The 22,190-nt window shown below is 40.3% G+C and overlaps 1 protein-coding gene across 2 annotated transcripts in view; it reads left to right on the top strand.

The window, feature by feature from the left end:
- Positions 1-22,190, top strand: part of LOC124166615 (calpain-A-like) — a 282,292-nt gene that overhangs the window by 7,381 nt on the left and 252,721 nt on the right. Inside the window, exons 1-2 of one of the 2 annotated variants that reach the window (XM_046544219.1) lie at positions 13,421-14,706; positions 17,659-17,824. The exons of the other annotated variant lie outside the window; for it this stretch is intronic. Coding sequence (XP_046400175.1) covers positions 14,609-14,706; positions 17,659-17,824 — 264 coding nt within the window. The 5' untranslated portion in view covers positions 13,421-14,608. Of the gene's footprint in view, positions 1-13,420; positions 14,707-17,658; positions 17,825-22,190 lie in introns of those variants that run through there. 2 annotated transcript variants of the gene reach the window in all.

The following is a 22,190-nucleotide window of genomic DNA, read 5'->3' as shown; positions in this document are numbered from 1 at the left end:
TTCACAGCGGGGTAATCTAATGAACAGCAACGTAGGACAAATACTTATGCCCTGGATTGGGGCATCCTTCCCATGCGGGAGTCGAACCCGCGACCTCTTGTTTGTTAGGCGAGGATCCGTCACCTGCTGTAAAATATTTTGCGACAAAAATTCGACTGACTTCCGCATATATGTTGATTTCGTCATCAACTCTTGCCAAGCGGGTCACCGCTACTCCTCGGCCTCGTATGATTCGTTGTGCTTACGTTCTCGTGCGTCCTCTATTAGCAGTTCTCAGTGAATGAGTGAATGAGTGAATGAGCCGGAACTCTATTGGTGTCACCAACACATGACAAGTGGGCAAATTTCGCATTTTGTCATCACCATCACTCGCCTCCCTCGAAAGGGCACTGCACGTAAAACTTCTCCAAAGACAACACCAAGAGAACATGTAGCATCACGGGAAAAGTATAAGGAAAGATATAATACTTATATCCTCCTCATGCATCTAATTTTCTTTTCTTTCTAGATACTGCGTGACATTTTCTTTTATTTGTATACATCCACGTTTGCATCAGCTCTTTCTCAGTAGGTTTTCGCATGTTTTTCACGCCCCCTCCTTTTTTTAGCCCCCCCCTTCTAGAGTCATGTGATCAATATTAGAACCCTGATAACTCTAATCTCGATATCAGGATATTCCGAGGAAAATCGACAAGCCTTACACATTTTTTTCTCACACCCATAACGAATTTTTGAGGGGGCTCGGGCCCCCTCAGGCCCCATGGAGTTGGCGCCACTGATTGCATTTCGTGTCATTGCGATCTGTTCTCTTGCACCACAAATTGTTATCCACGATATCAGTCCACTGATTAGTATTTTGCCATGGATCTGAAAGAACGGATGATATGCATGTATGCGTGTGCTAAAATTTGTTGATTGTTCATCGCATCGCAACGCAAAATCGTAGAATTCTTTCAAATTTCGTAAAGTAATGCTGAAAGTTATACTCATCAATGCTTAATACCGACTCCGGCATAGTTACAATGGTTTCTCCTCCATAGGTATTTCTCTAGGTAGTCTCTCAAAATTTGCAAAACTATGAACTTTGGGTCTCTGTAGGCAATGATTAATATTGTCGGATTTTGTAAAAAAATCGGATATGGCACCCTGACACAAGTACAAACCTTTCGATTACAAAGCAAATACGATTCTGGAAAAAATTCTTTTACGGCCCACCATAATGTACAATGTGGAGAAAAATTGTTTCACAATATTTAAACCCTGGATAGCTGATGCTTGTAAGAACCAAATTTGGTAATGATACTTTGGTCAAATGCGCACCAATTTTAAACTACAGAAACTTTGAGCAGAGGACTGTGATTGGCCGCGAGCTTGCCGTGTTGCCGGTTGCTCTGGACTACCCATAAATTGGAACGCTTTGCCTGTCGGAGATCGAAATGTAACCAAGGCAACTCGCTAGCTTAACCCTCCACTCAGGGGTCGTGGGGCTCAATCCTTGGATGCATACCGATCTCTGGCAAGAAAAGCATTCCAAGTCATGAGTAGTTCAGAGCATCCAGCAACAGGGCAAACTCGCGGCCAATCAGAGCGTTTGGCTCAAAGTTTCTGTAGTGTAAAAATTGTGCGTTTTAGACCAAAATATCATTGGTAGTATATTAGTTCATACTGGCATCAGCTATCCAGGGTTAAAATTTCGTGACAATATCTCTACACCCTGTTTATTCTGTGGCCTGCTTACGGATAGGAAATTTTCGGCATTAAATTTTATTGACTTTTTATCTTATCTTTCTTCCTTACCACACTTCCTTAGGCATAAAAACACCTCAGTCATCCCTTTACACGATGCCACAATATATTCCTGGTGTATTTCTCCTGTTCCACAATATTTCATAGCTCTTTTTCTCGAATTCGACTTTATATCACTGTCTCGAAACTCATATCCGCCTTCGTATCTTCTTACCCCATTTCCAAATCGGAGCTTCCTCCTCTCCCATTTCTTCGTTATCGCTACACAGCTTTCAATTTTTTTAGTATCGCCCGAACCTATTTTTTGTCCTACATGACAGATGTGCGTCACTTCTCATCAATTTCTTTTGACTTCCGTCATCTGGAACTCTTCATGCGTTCATCTGGACATAGTGGGTGAGCAGAGGCAACTTCTAGTTGAGATACGGAGGAGGCAGAAGGTATAGATGGAGCGAGTACTTAGTGGGGAGGGGATGTTGAAAACAGTGTTAAAGGGAGGAATGTTAGGTAAACGAGGGAGGGGAAGGAAAAGAATGGGATTTTTAGATAGAATGAGAGGGAGTAGACCTTATTGTGAATTGAATAGGGAAGTCAATGGAGGGAGGGTTAATCTGCTAAATGCTCCACATAAACCTACGTTGGCGGGTGAAATACTTAAATGAAAATGTCGGGAATTCTTTTAGGAGTTCACGTCGAATTTTAATTTGAAACCATTTCTTCCTTAGGCATTGTGTGGATTTTGTAGAGAAAATGGTTTCCAGCCTTTATGTGTCTCCAATATTTCCCCTACCTTCTCGCGTGATTAAAAATTATTTATCGTTTGATTGACAGCTAGAAATAGAGAACTTGAGAGTGAAAATGGCCCTATGGCTTCATTAAGGAAGTGTAAATACTCGCCGCTGGCGTCTTTAGTTCTTATATGGTCGCCATAACGATCACCATTGTTGCCAATTCATATGAATGGTAAATTTGGGCGTCCCCCTTGCTGCAGTCGCATTTGTTCCTCTGTGACGACTGTCGATGCCGACGGCGGATATGTGCATCGGAAATTTATGAACACCTTGGTCGTATTATTGGGCATTGAGGGTTATGTGCGTTGGCTCGCATTGGAAATTAGGAAAAGGTGCCGTCAGATTTCATAATGGCCTTCGGCGCAATCCTGTTTGGGCCCTGCTGTATTAATTAACTCCGGGTGGTTGTCTTTGTCGCATTATAAATTAACCAGTCATTGGGCACGTGTTGAAATTCTATGGGGATAGAAGGCAGCAGTCATAATAATCGTACTTTCATGGAAGTAAAATGTTCCACTTTATGAGGTTGGTAATTTCATCAATATTTTTCAGTTAGTATTGTCCAAATTGATTGTTTGAGGCATAACTTTGTGAAAGCGATTCATTACGAAAAATTAAAAAGAAGAAAATTTGTGCTTTCACATGACTATTTATTCACACATTTGTAAACGTAAAGTGTAAGTAAATATGTGAGTAAATATTCATGTGAAAACGCTAAGTTTCTTCTTTTTCATTTTTCATAGTATTGACCAGATATTACATTTATTTTCATTAGATTTTTTCTTTATTTTATTTTCTTTCTTCGTTTATTTTCATTCTATACATAGGGAAACCTCGCCTAGTTCCTCAGATCCTCCATCGCATCAGGCGACGCAATTTGGTCAAGCGGCTCGCGAAACGGATGATTTTTGTGGCGAGTACTGCATTAGCAGCGCATCCAGGCAGTGGCGGAGCGAGGGGGAAGGTTTTGGGGGATAAACCCCCCCCCCTAGAGAAATTTTTAAGTTTAATTCATTTTACTTAATCGGATTGATATTACTAATAGAATAGTGTAAGGATTAATAAAATATCCTTCATAAAACCGTAAAACTCACAATTTTGAACCATTCATCTTAAAATTTCGCAATTTATTAATCTCGCACCTGCCGCTTATCCTGGTGGGTATTCCACACCCCCACACACACACCCCGGTATTAATTGCACCTAAACCCCCCAGCCTTAATTCCTAGCTGTGTCCCTGCAACCAGGGTCCAATGTTCGAAGTCAGGATATCATATCATGGAGGATTCAAGTGAACGGTGAATGACAACACATGGAGCAGCAGCCATTGTTGTCACTGACCGCACACATTTATTTTTAATCTTTAAATTCAAGGTCCCAGAATCCGCCTGAGTCAATTGAGTCGCCAGTCGACGCTTTAAGTGAAAAAAAATTTAAATATCGCGTATTTTTGGTAAAAATTAAATCACCATTTAAACATTTAAAAAGGTAATTACATTATGTAAAAAGACAATCATATCTTGCTGGATAAAATTATTAAAATCACAGTTAAATTGCCAATCGCAATTTTATTTTAAAGTGAAAACGTCAAATAAGAAATTGAGGTAAGGAGAATAGGTAAAAATTGTAAGGAAACGAAACTTAACAAGTGAAAAAAAATACAATAAAAATGTTATTACACATTAAAACAAATAAAATATTAAAAGGAAGAGCTAGTGTTAAAAATATCAAGTTAATAGAAAAAAGTGAAGGCTGTTGACCGAAATTTATATTTGGATATAATCCCGTTCATAATTTATTATATACTTACATTATTTTACACCATACAGTATTTCGTAATAATAATCAAATTCATTTGTTTTCAATGCCATACCTTGCGATTGAAAATACTCCATTTCAAATATTGAGAATGAAAGGATCGCTCTTATATCACCGCCGCGCTGGGGACATTTTTGGAAACCGATTAAAATACGCCCCCAAGTGGTAAAAGAAGGAAGCTTCTGGGGGACGGTTTCGTGTGTGTTGTCACGTTGGTCGGAGTTAAACAGTGGCGACAAAAGATGGCGCAAGGCGGTTGCTATTGTACGATCCCCGTCTTCAATTGTTGGCCATTGAGTTGTCGATTGACCGCAGCTCGCGATGGGCACACTGAGCCATTTGTCTCTTGTCGTCAAATGCCACTCCATTGAGACAGCTCTGGTACTTCGAATCGAGATCCATTAGACTGACCTCTGACGCCCGCTGCTCTTGCCTAAGGACCTCAGCACGCAAAGACATGAGAGACCAATCCTCAGAGCACTTTTACAGGGATTGAAGGTCCACTACGGAGGATAATCATACGCTTTTTGAAGAAATAATAGATATGTAGAAATGAGGTAACACTCATTTTTCCGTTTTTCAATGCGTCGTCTACTTTTCAAGTTATATTCGATGAAACATAGACTCTCTTAACCCTTTCATTATTAAGTTGTTGACGTCACGAGCACAAACCGAATCTAGTTATTTCCGATAAAACATCGAATCTCTTAACCATTTCATAATTAAGTTGATGACGTCAATAGTACAAGCCGAATCTAGTTATTTCCGATGAAACATCGACTCTCTTAACCCTTTCATAATTAATTTTATGACGTCACGAGCACAATCCGAATTTAGTTATTTGCGATGAGACATCGAGTCCCTTAACCCTTTCATATATTATCTATATTTATAAAAGAAAGTCGAAAATCGTGTTAGTTAGAACACTTATAACTCGAGAACGGCTGCACCGATTTTAGTGACATTACGCTCTTTGGATTCGTCTCAGTCCCGGATAACATATAGGACATTAAAAAATAGGAAAAGTTCACAAAAAAATTCAACTTTATCTTAGAGATATGTTTTTAGGAGTTGATTGTTAAGACGGTCAAAAAAATTAGATTTTTTTTCGTTTTTACTAATGTATTGACTGATCTTTTTTACAATATTTAAAAAAAATAAATGTTCAAACATGTTAAAAATGTTAAAGTAATATTAAAATAGTATTAAAATAATTGAATTAGAGGTAAGCTCAGCTCGAATTGAGTTGTCAACAAACACATAACTACCGTGTGTGTAAACAAATCTCCAAGCAATTGTTGATTATCAGTAATGTCCGTGTACTCCGCATGAATTCACATCTTTTAACTTTGTAATAAACGAAGACGAAGTCACCAACTATCTATCTGAATATTTAAAGTCCTTGAACGCACCTGGCTTACCACGGCACGATTTACAGCTAAAGGTAGGCTCTGTGTTCATGATCTTTCGAAACCTAAACCAACCAAAACTATCCAACGGAACGTGTTTGGTTATTTAAAAAAACTGATAATGAAAGTGATTCACGCCACTATACTCAAAGGAAAATTCAAAGATGAGGAAGTTCTCAATCCGCAGATTCCATGATCCCAACTTATATGCCCTATTGAGCTTAAACGTATTCAATTTCCAATTCGTGTTGCATTCGTGATAACGATTAACAAATCGCATGGTCAGTCTTTCAGTTTATGTGATGCTTGTTCTTATGTGCCAGTGAAAACCCATGATTTTCTCATGGTAAATAATATGTGGTATGTTTACGAGTCGGTAAACCATCCGCTGTATTTCTTCCTTCGCTTCAAGGGCGCAGCTAGGAATTAAGGATAGGCGCAGCTAATACTGGCGGGTCTGTAGGGTATAGAAAACTCGACAAGGTAAGCGAGAGGTGTGGGGGCCCTCCCGAGACATTTTATTTTGGATTAGAGGTTCAAAATGGTAGGTTTTGCGGCTGTGTGAACAGTTAAATATTTTGTGACTCATCCGTCCCCCTAATATTAATAACCAAATGTTTTATAAAAAGATTCTCTGAGATTTTTGAGGGGTTTTAACCCCCAAAAACCCCCCTCGCTGCGTCCCTGCTTCGCTTCGCTATTTCTATTTAGCTTCATTCGCTTTATCTTGCGCCTGATAACAAAACAAAAACTGTTGTTTATCAGAAGGCGCTTGACGCAAGACATTAAACCCGAATGTGTGGAGCACACCCTGGTGCGTTTACGTATGCAGCACGTTTACGCGGTGCATTTTTTCCAAACAGAGATACTATAACTGGCGCGCCTAAAGTCATTTGATACGAATACTGCTTCATAGGGGCTTTTCTTACACTATTTTGAGCAGCAGTCAAGCGTCGGTCTAGCGTTGCGTTAACCTGCCCCGTGAACGAGCCAAGTTTACGCTACGGACTTAGACCTAAAAACATTTTTTTACGGTTAATAACACAAATAGCCAACAACGGAATGCGTATAATTTTTATTTCATCAATATATTCTCATTTAATTTATAATAAATCAAATATGATTAAAACGATACAGCCGCTCTTTATTTATAAATGGTGCAACTAAACTATAAGTTCATTGAATGTTAGGCGGTACGAAGTTCGCCGGGTCAGCTAGTATATATATATATACCTAAAATGTTGATGACAACAGGAACTCATGCCGAATCAATTTATTTGCGATGAAACATTGACTTCCTTACCCCTTTCACAATTAAGTGGAAGACGTCACGAGCTTATGCCGAACGAATCGCCGCTTCTCCGCGACTTCTTAGTTCTCTGCATCTTTCTTTAGCTATGTTCTGCATTTGTCACGAATGTCACAAAAGATCGTTAAGTCGGCTCTAAATGTTTGCTCACCCGTCGATCATTTCAAATGGTTTAGAAAAGTCGCCACTCGCGTCGCTGACGGGATAAGCGATCCTAATTACATGGAGAAATAAGCTATAATCAGGACTGTTGACCAAATTTATGTAATCTATGGAATTCGATACTAATTATCTCTAATAATTTCGAATGCTTTACTGGAAAATATTGGAAAAACAGCGGATCGCACCGCGATGCTGACATTTTTGAAAACCGATTAAAATCGATCGAAGTGGCGATGATTACAATTAAACTCCTTTACGATGTAATGGGGCCTCCCATATTCTATATTGGCCTATACACTCTTATGGTCGATTTTGTCCATAAATGAACTGTTCTCCCTGATGAAGACAATGAATTGGTATTGCAATGACGGAACCAAATCATTAAAAGTGAACGGTAACTTTCGCCCTTTCTAATTTCAAACTTACTGGAGATTGGTTTAATGGGCTTGATATTTTTTCGCTGCCAACTGTCTTTTATTTCCATCCAGTAAAAAATTTAGATGAATCATGATTTCGTTAATCATTCCATTGTACTGATGAATCATCGTCATAATAAGATTGGATTGACACAGCTCTATCCTTAATTATCCTCTCGGTTTATCTTTTTATACTTACGTAATTCTTTTGCTCTTCATCCTTTATCACCTACTCTATAAATCTCATCTGCGGCCTACCTGTGCCCTTTTTCCCCTCCACCTGTCCTTCAATGATAATTTTCATTAGACTATCGTGTCTTATGACGCATAAATGGTACCGTCTTCTACCCAAGGTTTTAAAAAGACCCACGCTTCTCAGAACTTTCACATTACTTGCACGATTTATCCATTCTTTCCTCTTCATTCTTCTGTAGCACCACTTTTCAAAAGCTTCCTAACTTGCTTTATCCGCTGTTGTCATCGTTCATACCTCTTTTCCATATAGAAGCATAATGCAAATGTAAATCGTAAAAAAATGCTATCTAAATTCAGCGCTCATGTTTTTAGCTTGAAGAAGACTCATATTTTTCAGGAAAGCATCATACGCTTGGGCTGTTCTATTTTCTATTTTTTCCTTGCTTCGTCCATTGCTAGTTAGTCAGCTATCCAAGCAGCAGAACTCCATCACTTCCTCCAGTTTATGGTAACCGATCAGTCCTCATCTATTCAATAGGGTGGTTTCCTATTATTTTTATTGCCTTAATCGAAAGATTATTACTCCTGGAGTACATCTTTCGCGCTTTTAGATTTTTAAATGACGACATCTATTTTTAAATGAAAAGTGAAAATTTTAAAGCGCGCGAAAACGCGACGGCTAAATATGAATGCTGGGAAAAGCACGTGTGACGTCTTGCTGCTGCTGTGTGAGGCCACCTAGGTGCGAGGCTATGAACGCCGCTAATATGCAGGCTGCTTGCTGCCGAGCATGGCGGTAAGGTAGAGTACTCTGCTAGCAGGTAGCGCTTGGCTTAAATAAGGATTATTAATACCTTATCAAACGAAGGAAACTTTCCGACCATAGGCATTTTTAATAAGTGATTATTAAGAGATGTTTCCCTGAGCTCGGTGCCTCATGCATGCATTGGTAATCTCAGACGATGTAAACCTCGTATCTACTCGTGTAGAAACGAAGTCCATGTGACGTCACGTGGAGTGGCATCCCATTGGCGCCAATCTGGCCTTTTTCAAATGAGGTATAAATTGACCATTAACATTCGTCTAAACTGGGATTTCTAAAACCAAATAATGTTTATATTATGAATAAACTAATAGTGGGTTACGAATCGCAATTAATGCCTTTCTTTTTCTTTGATGAAGGAAACTACCCTATTCTACTGCAGACCAATACTTTCGTATTCTTTTCATTGATTTTCAGCTTATATCCAGTCATTATGTTTTGCGTAGTCAACAGAATTTTATTCAGGTCTCTCTCTGTCTGCATTATGTAATTTTACTACAATTTAATGAAATTCCGCGGTTCGCTGGATTTTAAAAAAATGAGACTTTAAGTGAGGATGTAGTTTCTAAGGTTAGGGTCTTCATTGCAGCTCTATTGGACTTCAGTTTCTTGTAGGCCCTGCGAATGAATTCCATTCATGTATATATTTAGCAGTCATGATGTATTGTTTTTTACAAATAATCATCAAAATGAGTGAATTTATGAAATTTCAGTTCGTCTAGGTTCGTGGAATGCGACGAAACACATGGAGTGAGAATTTTATTGCTAATAAAAATGCCTCTTTTTAGAATGGTGACACGTCTAAGGTAGAATGGGGAAATTCCTGAGAGTTCTAAACCCTTTCGGTGAACCATGGAAATCGTGGATGTGAAAGTGATTATTTTGGATTATGATAATGGACAATGAACTGAACTCTGTCCCACGCAACCGTAATTCGTGGAAAAATTCCCTCATTTGTTTTCGTGTATTATATTTTAAAATTTGTGTTGAAATTAAGTTATATTAGGTGAGATATGGTGGAACAACGGTGTTATATTCAGGTGAAATTAAGTAATTTATATTTCATTTATAAACTTTATTATTTTTCATAAATTATTAATAATATTATTGACATCTAATTTATAATTACAATTAACAAATTAAACGGAACAAAGGAGTAAAACTTTTGTCAGGTTCAAACCTGACAGGTTGTTCAGGTTTGTACCTGATAATGTTTGACTCCTTTATTTCCAATATGGAGAGGTTTCACAAAGTCAAGACTGAAGTTCTCACCAAATGAATTATTAAAGATATTATTTTACAAAATTATTCATTTGAGCTATTTATGACTCTTTGCGTTTTAACGAATTTTTGCCATCAAAAAGGAATGAATGGGTCAATAAGTTTTCTTTGCTTTATTTCGTTGATTTTGAAGTATAAAAGATATTTTTCTCCTTTCATTTTCCCTTCCAAATGTTCGGCGTTTTCCGAATTTCTTTCTGCGCGATGAAAATGGCGCGGTTATTGACATCTCAGGGAATTTGTTTCTCGAATCTCCTCAACTATCGTATGCTTTCCAATCATCAGCAAACAGCAGGACACACATCGCGCAGGCAGGTACTTTCTTTCTCGAACCAACTCCTTCAATTAGCCATTTCGTGTGAGTGGAACTGAATGGGATTTTGTGGCTGAGCAGGTAATTCGCCGTGGATTGGGAGGCAGTCGAAAGGGGGCGTGATCAATCGCGGGCCGTTGCGTCGAAATCACTTTCCGCGGTTAAAGTGCGTTTGGTGGGGCCATGAAGCAGGTACTCCCAGGTTGTGCGTGGCCACCCTCGGAAGGGTCGCTAATTCTCGACGAGCTCACCTTCGCTGTCCCACGTCTTCGACCCTACCAGCGGGGGGCATCCCTCCCTAAAAGTGACCGTTCCGACTGCAATTTGAAAATCAATCAATCGATACAATAATCAAAAAATAAATATTTTCATGGTACTCCTGTCAAGCGTGCGATCAAGTACGTCTTTGAACCGTGTTTCTGCGATGAAAAATAACGATTTGGTTAACTTTGCTGAAAACGTGGTTTCGGACCACCGGAAAATGGCAACAGCGGTTTGAAATGGGCAATGTAGCGGGCTGTTTGAATGAGTTACGAGCGTGAGTTTGGCCATGTGGTACCGTTCATTTGCAAGCCAAGGCTTCAGTTAATTTACCAGAGTATTTTCTTACTCACCAGCTACTGATACTAAGTTCGCAGGCTTTCAAAATGTCAATCTTCCATCTTCAATCTGTCATCCTAGCGAGCGACGCCATTAATCCTATCAATTGAGACAACGTTGCTATCCTTAATAGTACGAGGGAAGAATGACATTTTAAATCTCTCTGCTCTGCAGTTTATTTCTTTTATTTTATTCTCATGATCACGTCTACTATAGTACGATGGTAAACGAAGGATATGATTCTCGTCGTATGAGAAAATATCTTTTTTTTTCCTATCCCTTTTCTAAATCCGTGCTGTTCTTTTACTGAAAGATTTTGGCAATCTAAGTAGAGGTTCGAGGTTAATGTAACTCCCAGGTACTTCACTTAGTATGTTGCCTTTATGTTAATACCATCCAAAGATTAGATAAGCCTATAATTGGACGAATTTCGCAAAGTTTTCAATTTCCACGTTTTCAGCAAAGTTAACAAAATCGTTATTTTTCATCGCAGAAACACGGTTCAAAGACGTACTTGATCGCACGCTTGACAGGAGTACTATGAAAATATTTATTTTTTGATTATTGTATCGATTGATAGATTTTCAAATTGCAGTCGGAACGGTCACTTTTAGGGAAGGATGCCCCCCGCTGGTAGGGTAGAAGACGTGGGACAGCGAAGGTGAGCTCGTCGAGGAAAGGGTCGAGGATTAGCGACCCTTCCGAGGGTGGCCACGCCCAACCTGGGACTACCTGCTTCATGGCCCCACCAAACATACTTTAACCCAATCAACTTATTTTAGGTTTTTCTTACTCTTCCCAAAAAATTTCTTTCTTTCAACAACTCCTTGGCAACACGACATGTACACAATTATGCAGTCGTGGATTAAAACTGCAATTACTTTCGCCAAATGTTCGTTTTTGCTCGATCCACTTTCGCGCACTGTCCGCTGCGATATCGGATCGTGACGACACGCGCGGGCGCTCCGATGAATTCGTGTTTTCAAATATCCACACTTAAAAAGAGATATTTATAGAGACTGATACCTCCTTGATAAGAAATCGTTCATCCGCTAAATTTTCGACGAGTATATTTTAGGTGAGGACCGTTTCATTCTATTAAGTTTAAAATTTTGTACATTTTCCCCATTCTACAACCGTTTGATGCCAGAAACTATCTCGCAGCTGTAGAATATCTTTCACTCTATAAGTGTTGCAAGTATGCGAAATTTTAGAATGGGATCGGTCACTCAGACCCGAAATCGCTGGCAATTGAAATAACTCGGTGAATGGACGGGAAAAGTAAATTACGACCACGAATATTGCAGTAATGGAGTCCCCTTGGTTACGGCAAAAAAACTCCCCATTTAGCCATTCTAACAGTAGCGTGGAATAAACAGAACGCGAAATATGCCGCCAAATTTCATGACTTTTTGTGACGTCATTACAGCTCTGGTTCATGTACTCGTCCAGGGATTGCATTTCAATGAGAAAAGGAACTTATGATGAGAGTGTACACAACAACTAAGCACAAGAGGCAGATTAAGAAGGCCGAGGAGTCGATTAGGCGCTCGGAACGAGTTTGTGACGACACCAGATTATCTGCGTGAGGGGTAAGGCTCTCAATTTTCCACCGGTATATCGGGAATTATGCTCGGTATAGGAAAATGGGAAAATACGATTTTTTTTACTTTCCCAACTCCTATCACAATCGACAATGAAATGAAATAGAGTGAGCGAACCAATTCTCAAGGAATTGCTGGCCCTAAATATTGTAACAACAAAAAAAATTTTTCTCGAACCCACCTACCCATCACATTTATTGGTATATCAGCGAGTCATGGCTTCCGACGTTTCGTATAATAATAAAATGTCATTGGTAATGATAGTAATGAATAACGAGAGTTATAATAATTTTTATTGTCACATAACCCTTACATTATGTGTGGCTTAAGCTGCAGTATTTTGGTGTCTCGTCACAAAATACCAATAGAAAGTCTTCTGTACAAAATAACAAAATGTCCAATTAAAATATCTCATTTGGATTACATGCATTAACAAATAAATTCTGATCCTGATAGAATTATTGAGCTTACTGTTGTATATTATTTATTACTATTTCGCACTTTTGCTCGTTACAATTCCCTAAATTTAGATCAACAGGTTCTTTCACTTGTTGACGCGTCAAAAACATTTTTGGCTAGTAATTTCAGTCCATACAGCAACAATGTCTGCGCTGGGTAAACATTAAGAGATAAAAAAATTCATAAAATTATATTCACCGGTTTTTTTAGTCCAAATAGGTGTGTACTACATTTTGAGCTGAGTAAACACCTTGGAGATTACTTCACAGGGGTGGAGGGAGTATTTCGCGATGTGACCACGCGATGGCGCTGTTACACACTCTGCTTCTAGGGAGGGTGGGGAGGGGGGAAGAGGCAATATTTAGAACACCAGGGGGCGGGGAGGAAGCTCCGAAGGGTCCTAAAACTCCTTTTAACATTGGGGAAGCTCACTCGCGAAGGGCGCAATACTAGAGGAGGGGAGGGGTTGTTTGAGTCCTTCCCTAAGCCAGTCTGCGGGTGCCATTCCCTCAACTAGCACCGTCTGCTCCCTTGCCGCCTCATCCTCCACTCCACTGCTCCCACGCTCACGGCGGCCGAGTGATCACTACCCATTAGTCCCTCAATCCGACACGTCTGGCGGAACGTACTCGAAAAACATCGTTACGCATAAATATAGCTCCACCATAAAAACAGGGCAGATTCTCCTCGTCGTCTCCAGGGCAATTGCTAAAGAGACGAGTTTTGTTGCCTGAAATACTCATAAGTGAGATATAGGTGGTCCTCTAGTTTATGTCTGCCTTCGAAGGATTCCCAAGACCCCCGCGTATTTTTTAGTTCCTCATCGGAGGCGCAGCGATCGACGTCGTGAATCATCGCGCCACAAGTTTTTGGCATCGCCCGCAGAGCTAGTTGGGCGCCGAAAATCAACTGTGTTTCTGTGTATTTATTCGTGGGCTATTTCGACTTCACAGTCAGCGGGGATATCGAGTGAGATTGGCGCTACAGAGGGAGTGTTGAAAGTGTATACGACAAGGGGTAATATAAAATAAATATAAACTCCTCTTGAAGACGTCTCCGCGGTCAGCAATAGCTAAAAAACAAGCAATATTGTTTATGCAACTGAAATATGCCATTTTCTTTGTTCTCAAGTGTGTACGTCTGCCTTCTATGAAAGCACGATACATATGTCCTGACGTATTTGTCAGTTCCACATTGGGGTCGCAGTCTTCGCTACTGTGGATCATCGCCTCATTTGAATCGGAGGTCTACGAGGTTTAAGTGCAATTACGGGTGACTCCTGCAGATTCACCGCTGACTAGTGGGCTGTTATTTCAGAGATTTAAGGTTTTGGCATCGTCTGTGGAGGTTGGCGTCGAAAATCAAGTGTATTTTTATTTCACGGACTCTTAGTGAGTCTTCTGGAGCGCAGGGCATATTGGTGAGTCTGTAAAACACAGAGGGAGCTAGCCCGCGCGTGCATTCGGCGAGGGGAATATAACACAATAAACGCGAGCTCTTCCCTCAACTGTTTTTTTTTCCGCCCGCTCCGCGATTGACGCAGGCTCGGCGCTCAGTTGTCAGTCGGCGGGCTTCGCGTCCATTAGTGTGGTGGCGTGTGTGTGTGTGTTTGTTGGTGGAAAAGTTGAACTGTGAGTGAGTGAGTGTGGTGTGAGTCGCACAGCGCAGACTAGAGGAGCGAGATGCCGTACTACTCTGGCTTCTCAGGGATTCCCTTCTCGGGCGACATCAACCAGCTGAAGAACTACTTCTTCGGGGGCGGCGGAGGAGGACTCGATGGGTGAGTAGCAACGGGTCACTGTAACCATGGCAACACCCTCGTAATGTAAATGCAAACAAAAGAGAGCGCTTAAGGTGGCCGCGCACTAACCAAACAACATTCAAAGCCCCCACCCACAGTTCAGTTTGGGAATGAAAACACGCAAAGGTTGTAATATTTTCTATTATTCGATGGGTGAGTAGCAACGGGTCACTGTATCCATGGCAACGCCCTCAGAGTAAATGCGTTCAAAAAAAGAGCGATTAAGATAGTTGCGCAGTAAAAAACAGCGTAGAAGCCCCCACCCACAGTTCAATTTCGGAATAAAAACTGGAAAAGGTTGGAATATTAATTAAGATTATAGTTACAAACTTTTGAGGTTTGTCTCACTCTTTGGGTGGGTCCTAAGTTTCACGAACGATATAGGACGATTTTTCAAAGCAAAGATTCCCTCGAAAATGCGACGAGAATCTGTCGAGAAGAGTGGGAAAAACCCCAAGAGTTTATTTATGGCCATGACCCGCGAAAGTGTTAACGAGGTATATATTCTTATATTTTATTAACTTCCAAATGTTTGTTTTTGGTGACTCTCTGATGCTCTGGAAATAAGATTTCCAGTCGAAATAAACTACATGTAAACAAGAAATAAAAACTCTCTACCTACCCCTCGGCTGGTTAAATCCTGTTGTCCTTCCCCTTGGCGATAGCTTAAGTCAATTGGAAAAACAGTTCCGGAGAATTGTTTCCCTATAAATTTGAATTGCATTAGGATTTCCTGTCTTCGGATCCATTCACCTAAGTCAGTATCTCAACTCGATTCTTCCAAACGATTTCGTCGTAATTAGGCTATAAAACATGTTATCTGTGACATTTTTTTTCCGTTCCAATCCTGGAAACCAAAAATCTCTCTATTTTGCATTTACTCTGGAGTTGATACACGCGCCACGCCCCCTTTTACCGATGCATTCTGTGATTAACCGCGTCCTGAATGAAGCACTCTTGTTTACTTCACCTGTGGCTGTCCCCGGTCATGCAGGGCAACGAGAAAATCATGTGCCAATAAGAGGAGGACTTTGGTTTGGTTGTCGTGATCGCCACGATCAAGGAGGGAGACTCGAGTGGCTGCGTCTCCCGGAATCGGGTTTAGGGCACCAAAGAATTGAAATTCACGCGAATCAATCACAGAGAGTTTAATGACTTAGGTTGGTTATGAGTTTTACAATTATCTGCGACGGGCAGCACACCCCGTCGCTCTCGTGTCTTCCCACCGACTGCCCCGAATTCCCGCGCTCGTGTCGTCAGGGCACAGGTCAACGTCTCCAAGACCAGGGGAAGGGTGGCTTCACTCCACCCACCCCGGGAAATGAGCAACCCATCCCCGTCAGCAAGACAATAACCTTATGTCCAGAAAATCCAGACGTTTATGACTGGTCGAGGAGACGCTGGCCCCAAAGGCCTCGACGACCGACGACCCAAATTTATGAACCCTTGCCCTCGACAATCCGGTGACGCGACGACAGCACCGCGCTCAAAGGATCGTCACGCTACCCTGGGATAAGACTCACAATGCACACCGGATACATCCGACCCTTAGTCGTACACACTACAAAAAAACAAACACACAATATGACACACATTCATTACATGGTTTTCAAGGAGGTTGCGGGGGTTTTTCGTCCAAATAATCTTGAAAATTCAATGAAGGTGGCTTAAAGGGTTATTTACTACGGTTGCAAAACCCCTCGCTATTTTTATATTAAAAATCTCTGAGATTGCCGAAAGAATTTTCTTTAATGGTCACTGAAGCCCTCAATGAAAATCTCAATGAATTTTAAAAACCCCGTTGAAAGTCTTTCCATCGCTTTCACAAATCCTAAACAATACCTTTTGAGAAGGCGCATCACAAAGGCCCAGCAATTATCTTGAAAACCTCTGGATAGCGCCATTGAGGGGCAATCCGCAGAGGTTTTCATTAAGATTCACAACACCTCTTCGATCTTTCTGTAGAAACTTGCAGGAACCTCTTGAAATCTGCTAATATTCATTTGGAGTTGATCGCTCGAAGAAATATTCGTGCATGTTGAAAGGTAGATTGTGACTTTATTACTTGTGAAGCGAAAGAAACTCCCTTAACCCTTAATAGAACGTCCAGGAGGAAAACTTAGGTCCTTTTTCGGTTTAAGATGAATGCCGGTGGAAAATTTATAGTCAATTATACTTAAAGTAATTTTATTTCATGGCCTTTCACAATTGTGTTGATCATACATGGCGTAAAAGCAAGATCAGTTACATCAATTCAAATTACTCTTACGAAGCATGACGAGGACAAAGTTATTAATATTATTTAAATAAAAAATAGCGTTCGGTTGTCAAAACAACATTTTCAGGTGCAACTTTTGTTCAACAGTTGGTAACTCTTTAAAATTTTTGTATTGGAGATCTCTGGGATTGCCGAAATTAGGGAGGCGCTTGAGAATGTTGTACCAACGAAGCGTGTTTTGCGGAAATAAAATTAGCGGAAACATTGCAATGTCTTATTTAACTAATTTTGATAACTTCCACCACCGTCCCACGTATCATACAAAATATTAGTAAAGATATATTAGAATTACCTTTATTCCGGCCGCGGGTATCAAATTGATTCCTCTGCAACAAAGATTGTATTTCTGAGTATGGGAGGGGTTCTTATGTGGCTACTTTAATTTGCTTATTTAGGTTCGACCACTCGTACGTTGTAGCCTTCTTATGATTGGTTCAAAATATGACACGCCTTCCCTGCGTTACTCGCCTAACACATTGGAAACGGTTCGTTTATAATCGTAACAGTTCGTCACAAATACGCGCTGTTCTCCCTATTAATTTCGGCTATCAGTCCCGCCCCATCTGAATTCCTTCCTCGCGGCCCCATTTGACTCATGTCTCTTGTTGAATTTTGTTGCTGTGGTGTTTGACCGTTGTTCTTCGTCTCTCCAGCGGTGGCGGTGGTCGCGGGTTCGGGGCCCTGGGGGATCTGGCCGGTGGGGCCCTGACGAGGTCCTTCGGGTCCTATCGCATTCGCAACAGGGTCCTCGGCGGCGGTGGCGCCATCAGGGGATCCGTGGCCAACATCCGAAATCACCCCGCCTACAGTGTTTTCAGGGTAAGCGCCTCCACAAACGTACACGCACATGGCTAAGTCCATTGACGAAGCTAACCCAGTCTAAAGAGTGGGCAATTTAATCTCATCAGTGCGTATATACTTGATCAAGCGTCTATAATTAAAACCTTACGTAGTCGCAAGATTATACTACATCATTTGGAGATAGAAAAGTCAACTGCTCACTGAAGATCTTATGCGAATGAATTGGGGTTAGGGATCCCTTGCACAGAAAACATGGCGGCTTCTGTTTACACGAGGTGATTGCGTCAACATCGCCCAGTTTTCATTGATTTCTTTAGAATTCGGGAAGATTTCGTCCAAAAGTGTTTGTTAAAGCCGTGACATTGTATGGAGGAATTGTATATGTAATAATGTCGATACTTTTACTTGACTGCTTTTACATAGCAAGTAACAAGGTGCTGCCATCGGTTTGTGGAATGGTATCTGTGTAAGCTCTCATCATGTTTATTTCGCTTGGACTTTTCTATTCTCTTTTCGATTATAAATTATATTCCTCGGTGTCGCATGAATATCCCATTCGCCAACATTTCCTCCCTTACAATGCCGTTACATTGTATATGTGCACTCATTTCTGATGGAATTGACATCGTCTGAAGCAATCCCGCCGAATAATACTCCATCGTCAACGGCTTTTGTGGAAATTGCATAAATCGGACTGCAATAAATACGTACTTTTTAAGCCTATTAGGAGAGTTGATTCATGTTCAACGTGGTAGAATTTTAACGTATTGAAAATTAAGACTCAATAGCATTTTTCCCCAAACACCATTTGAATTTAGTATTTGTGTTTGTCAATGATTTCTAGTGAGTCTTAATTTACGATATTCATACCTACTTAACTTCATTGTGCAATCAGTGCTCAATCGGGAAAGGTGCATCCTGGAGGCGATTCAAATTACCTGTTACGCTGAATATTGATTCTTTATCGTCTGGAAATATTTCAGAGAACTCGCATTTCTATGTAAATTTCGTTTTATGAGGGATGAATCACTTTTTTTATGCTCTGATGAAATAGAAAGAAACAGCGAAACGTGTTATTTTAACGCGTGAACGCAATTTTTCGTGACAAATATGAAAATTAATTGAATGCCCCATAATTTGAAATCAATTTGGTGTTACGCATCTCGCTGTGCCTCAACAGAAGGGACTCATGCATCAGCGCCTCCCATTGGTCGTAGGTTTAGAACACAAGGTGAATGATCGAAAATCATGCTCCTGGTATAATTACTTTTGTTTTTCCCCAATATTCCCCCTCCCTCACCCGCTCTGGGTCGAGTTTTGGATGAGTTCAAGCGGGTAAAAAACTAACTGTTGACGAGTTGACTTAGTGTAAGTCCATGGATAGTTATAATTGAAACAGCAGTAGCATTTTTCCACACGTTTTTTATTCTTTCTCGACCGGTTTCAATGCTTACGCATCTTACCACATGCACACGCACTTACCATCTTACCTTCTACCCACAAAGTTACGTCCTAGTGAAGCGATTCGGAGACAGCTCTTGATAATGATGCGTAAGCATTGAAACCGGTCGAGAAAGAATAAAAAGGTTTGGAAAAATACTACTGCTGTTTCAATAATCACTTTTCAAGGGAGCACTTGTACCTCGTCGCACATGAGCCCAGAGATGAAGAGGGCGGCGACTAATTTTTATGTAATGTTTCTCGCGGAATTCGGATTCGCTTTCAAAGTGTCCCGTGCGATCATTTCGGACGGCTTAGCCTGCCTCGGATGAAAGAAAATGGGTTTGTAAAACAATTAAATCAGGTTTTTGAATTTTTAAAGCGTGATGATGGAAGTTGAAAACTTCTTCGGCTATTCCCCACACTTTAGTGTAACATGCACCGACCCAGGTTTCAATGGGTGACTGTCATTTATGTACAAATTTATCATTTTTAAAGGAAAAAACAATAGAGCGCCCTTAAAAATGACAGTCTCCTATTGAAACACACTCATTGAAGCCAACAATTCAATGAAACCTGCGTTTCATTGGATCGTGTGCTTCAATTTTTGCGTTTCAAACAATTACATATTCCATTAATATGTGGACAATTGCTAAAGAAGTGTTTTCTCCCATCATCATGGAAAATGTGACATTTCGCACATCTTCGCATGTTTAACCCACAAAGTGACGTTCAAATGAAGCAATGTGGAGGGACCAAGACCAGAGGGTGGCAAGCCGTGGTCGTTCAAGTTGTAACACAGAAAAGGTCTAGGAAACCAAACTTTCAAGGAAATCATAGCAGAGCTTTATTAGTTTTCAAAACTATTTGCTCGAAAAAAAAATTTTACTTTCAATGTTTTATACTTATATCACTTTTTAAATAAAGATATAAAAATGCTTACGTTTTGAAATAGATTTACTTTTGCTTCTGGGGGGGGGGGGGGGCAGCTGCCCCTAGCTGGGTACGCCCATGGTGGGAAAATGCTTAGAGAACGTTTTCGACTGATGTGCTGTTGTTCTCCTTCAGATTAGTGCACCGTAAAACGAAGGGCGGGACACACGCGGAGGAACATAGATAAGATACTGTATTTTATGTGCGACAATTTCGTTGGACTCATAATCTTAAAAATATCCCTTTCTTAGAACCATGACGAATAGAATCCTTTTTGATTAAATCGGTTTTTTATCCGGCTTATTTTCATTTTTTAAATGCCCGAGTCAAACTGGAAACCATGTTTCCTGAAATTTCACTCTCTCAACTTCCTTAGAAAAGAGTTTGTATGCGCATTTATATCTATCTATCTAAGACCAAGGATATCTTACAATGGAGGATTCTCCTGTCATTGTCACGCGCAACGCCTTTGAAAGGGTTTACTCTAGTCGCCACTCGCGTCACTGATGGCAGAACGATCCGAATTTCTTGGATAAATGAATACCTAATGATTGGGGCTGTTAATCGGAATCTCAAACATAATTCCAAACAAGAATCATGGAGGGATATGATGATTCCGGCCAATGTTCAGTAATTTGAACAAAATTTTGGCATCTATTTCAATTTTTCATATTCAACTGTATCTTCAAAAGCGTTTTCGCTACTTTTACGGGAAGAGGAAGTTGAAATATTTTTTGAAGCCTATTTTATCTACATTAGCAATTATGACTTCATTCAACATTGCAACTTATAACACTTACGTCATTTTATTAAAAAAATAATAAATATATACAGGCTTACCAAAAAGTAATTGTATAACTCTTAAGAATGTAATCGATCAAACGTAATAAACCGGTTGGCTGTCAGAGAAAAAGGAGCATATAGTAGTGGAAAATATTTTTTTGGATCACTATATTCACAACCGAGAAAGATTCATCCGTAGCCATCACACTTAAATAGAATGGATGAATGAAAAAGAGGTAGGTGTACCGTAAGCCTAAGTGTCAATATCATCTGACGATTGAATCTTGCGAGCACTGAAACTTTGAAATTCAAGGTTCAATTTGTTATGGAATGCAAGGAGATTCTTAATCTTTGGAAGAAGTTCGTTGAAGACCTGTGTGGCCACATGAACGAACCAACTACCCTGGACTTATGGAGAGATTATTTTGTTGCACTCTTACACCGATAGGAGATAAATGATGTTGATAACCGCTATCGCCTTTTACTAAAGTTCCTTTTGGAATCATTTATCGAGAGTCGATGAAGATGCTCAAATGAATTATTATTTATTACGTCGTCTGAGAAAAAATATTATTCAAATTAACAAATTAATTTTAGCTCGTGCATTACTCTATGATCGTTGAAAGATTCCCATTTTTACCCGCCTAACATCTTGGAAACGCTTCACTTTTTATCCTGGCAACTCGTCATGAACCTGGCCTCTGCTCTAATTCCTAGTACCGCTCACCCGTCGAGTCACATTGCTCCTTGTTTAATACATTTGTGTTGACTGTCCCGTGAAAAAAGGTTATGTATTGAAAGACTTGGGCTTAGCTTTTGAGGAGGAAAACATTACAAATGCGCGAATGTTCAATGAGACACGAAAGAAGAAATGAAAACACGTTTACTTTAAATCATAAATTGAAATTTTTAGTTTTTAACGCTTTCGAAAATGTTTTTTTCATTTACCACTATTTAAGGGTCCCGAGGCAATGGGCCTTTGTTGACCACGTCGCCGCCAGGGCCTTGTTTTAGTGGCGCTGGCATTGTGGTAGTTTACTATCAATTCAAAATCAGGTGAGCGTGTCGTCTGTCGAAGTTGTTTCTTCAGTCTTTCCGTGGTCTTGATTCGTACTTCCGTGCAAATATTTAGGATTCCGATGGTGTTCTGTACGGAGACCCTCTCCTTACGCCTTCTGCTTCCTGGGTACTCGACCTGTGTTCCGCCTTCTCAAATATCTCTATGTTA

Source organism: Ischnura elegans, chromosome 10 (genome assembly GCF_921293095.1).
Source record: "Ischnura elegans chromosome 10, ioIscEleg1.1, whole genome shotgun sequence".
Classification (NCBI taxonomy): domain Eukaryota; kingdom Metazoa; phylum Arthropoda; class Insecta; order Odonata; family Coenagrionidae; genus Ischnura; species Ischnura elegans.
The sequence above is the reverse complement of the archived record's forward strand: the minus strand, read 5'-3'. Positions and strand labels throughout refer to the sequence as shown.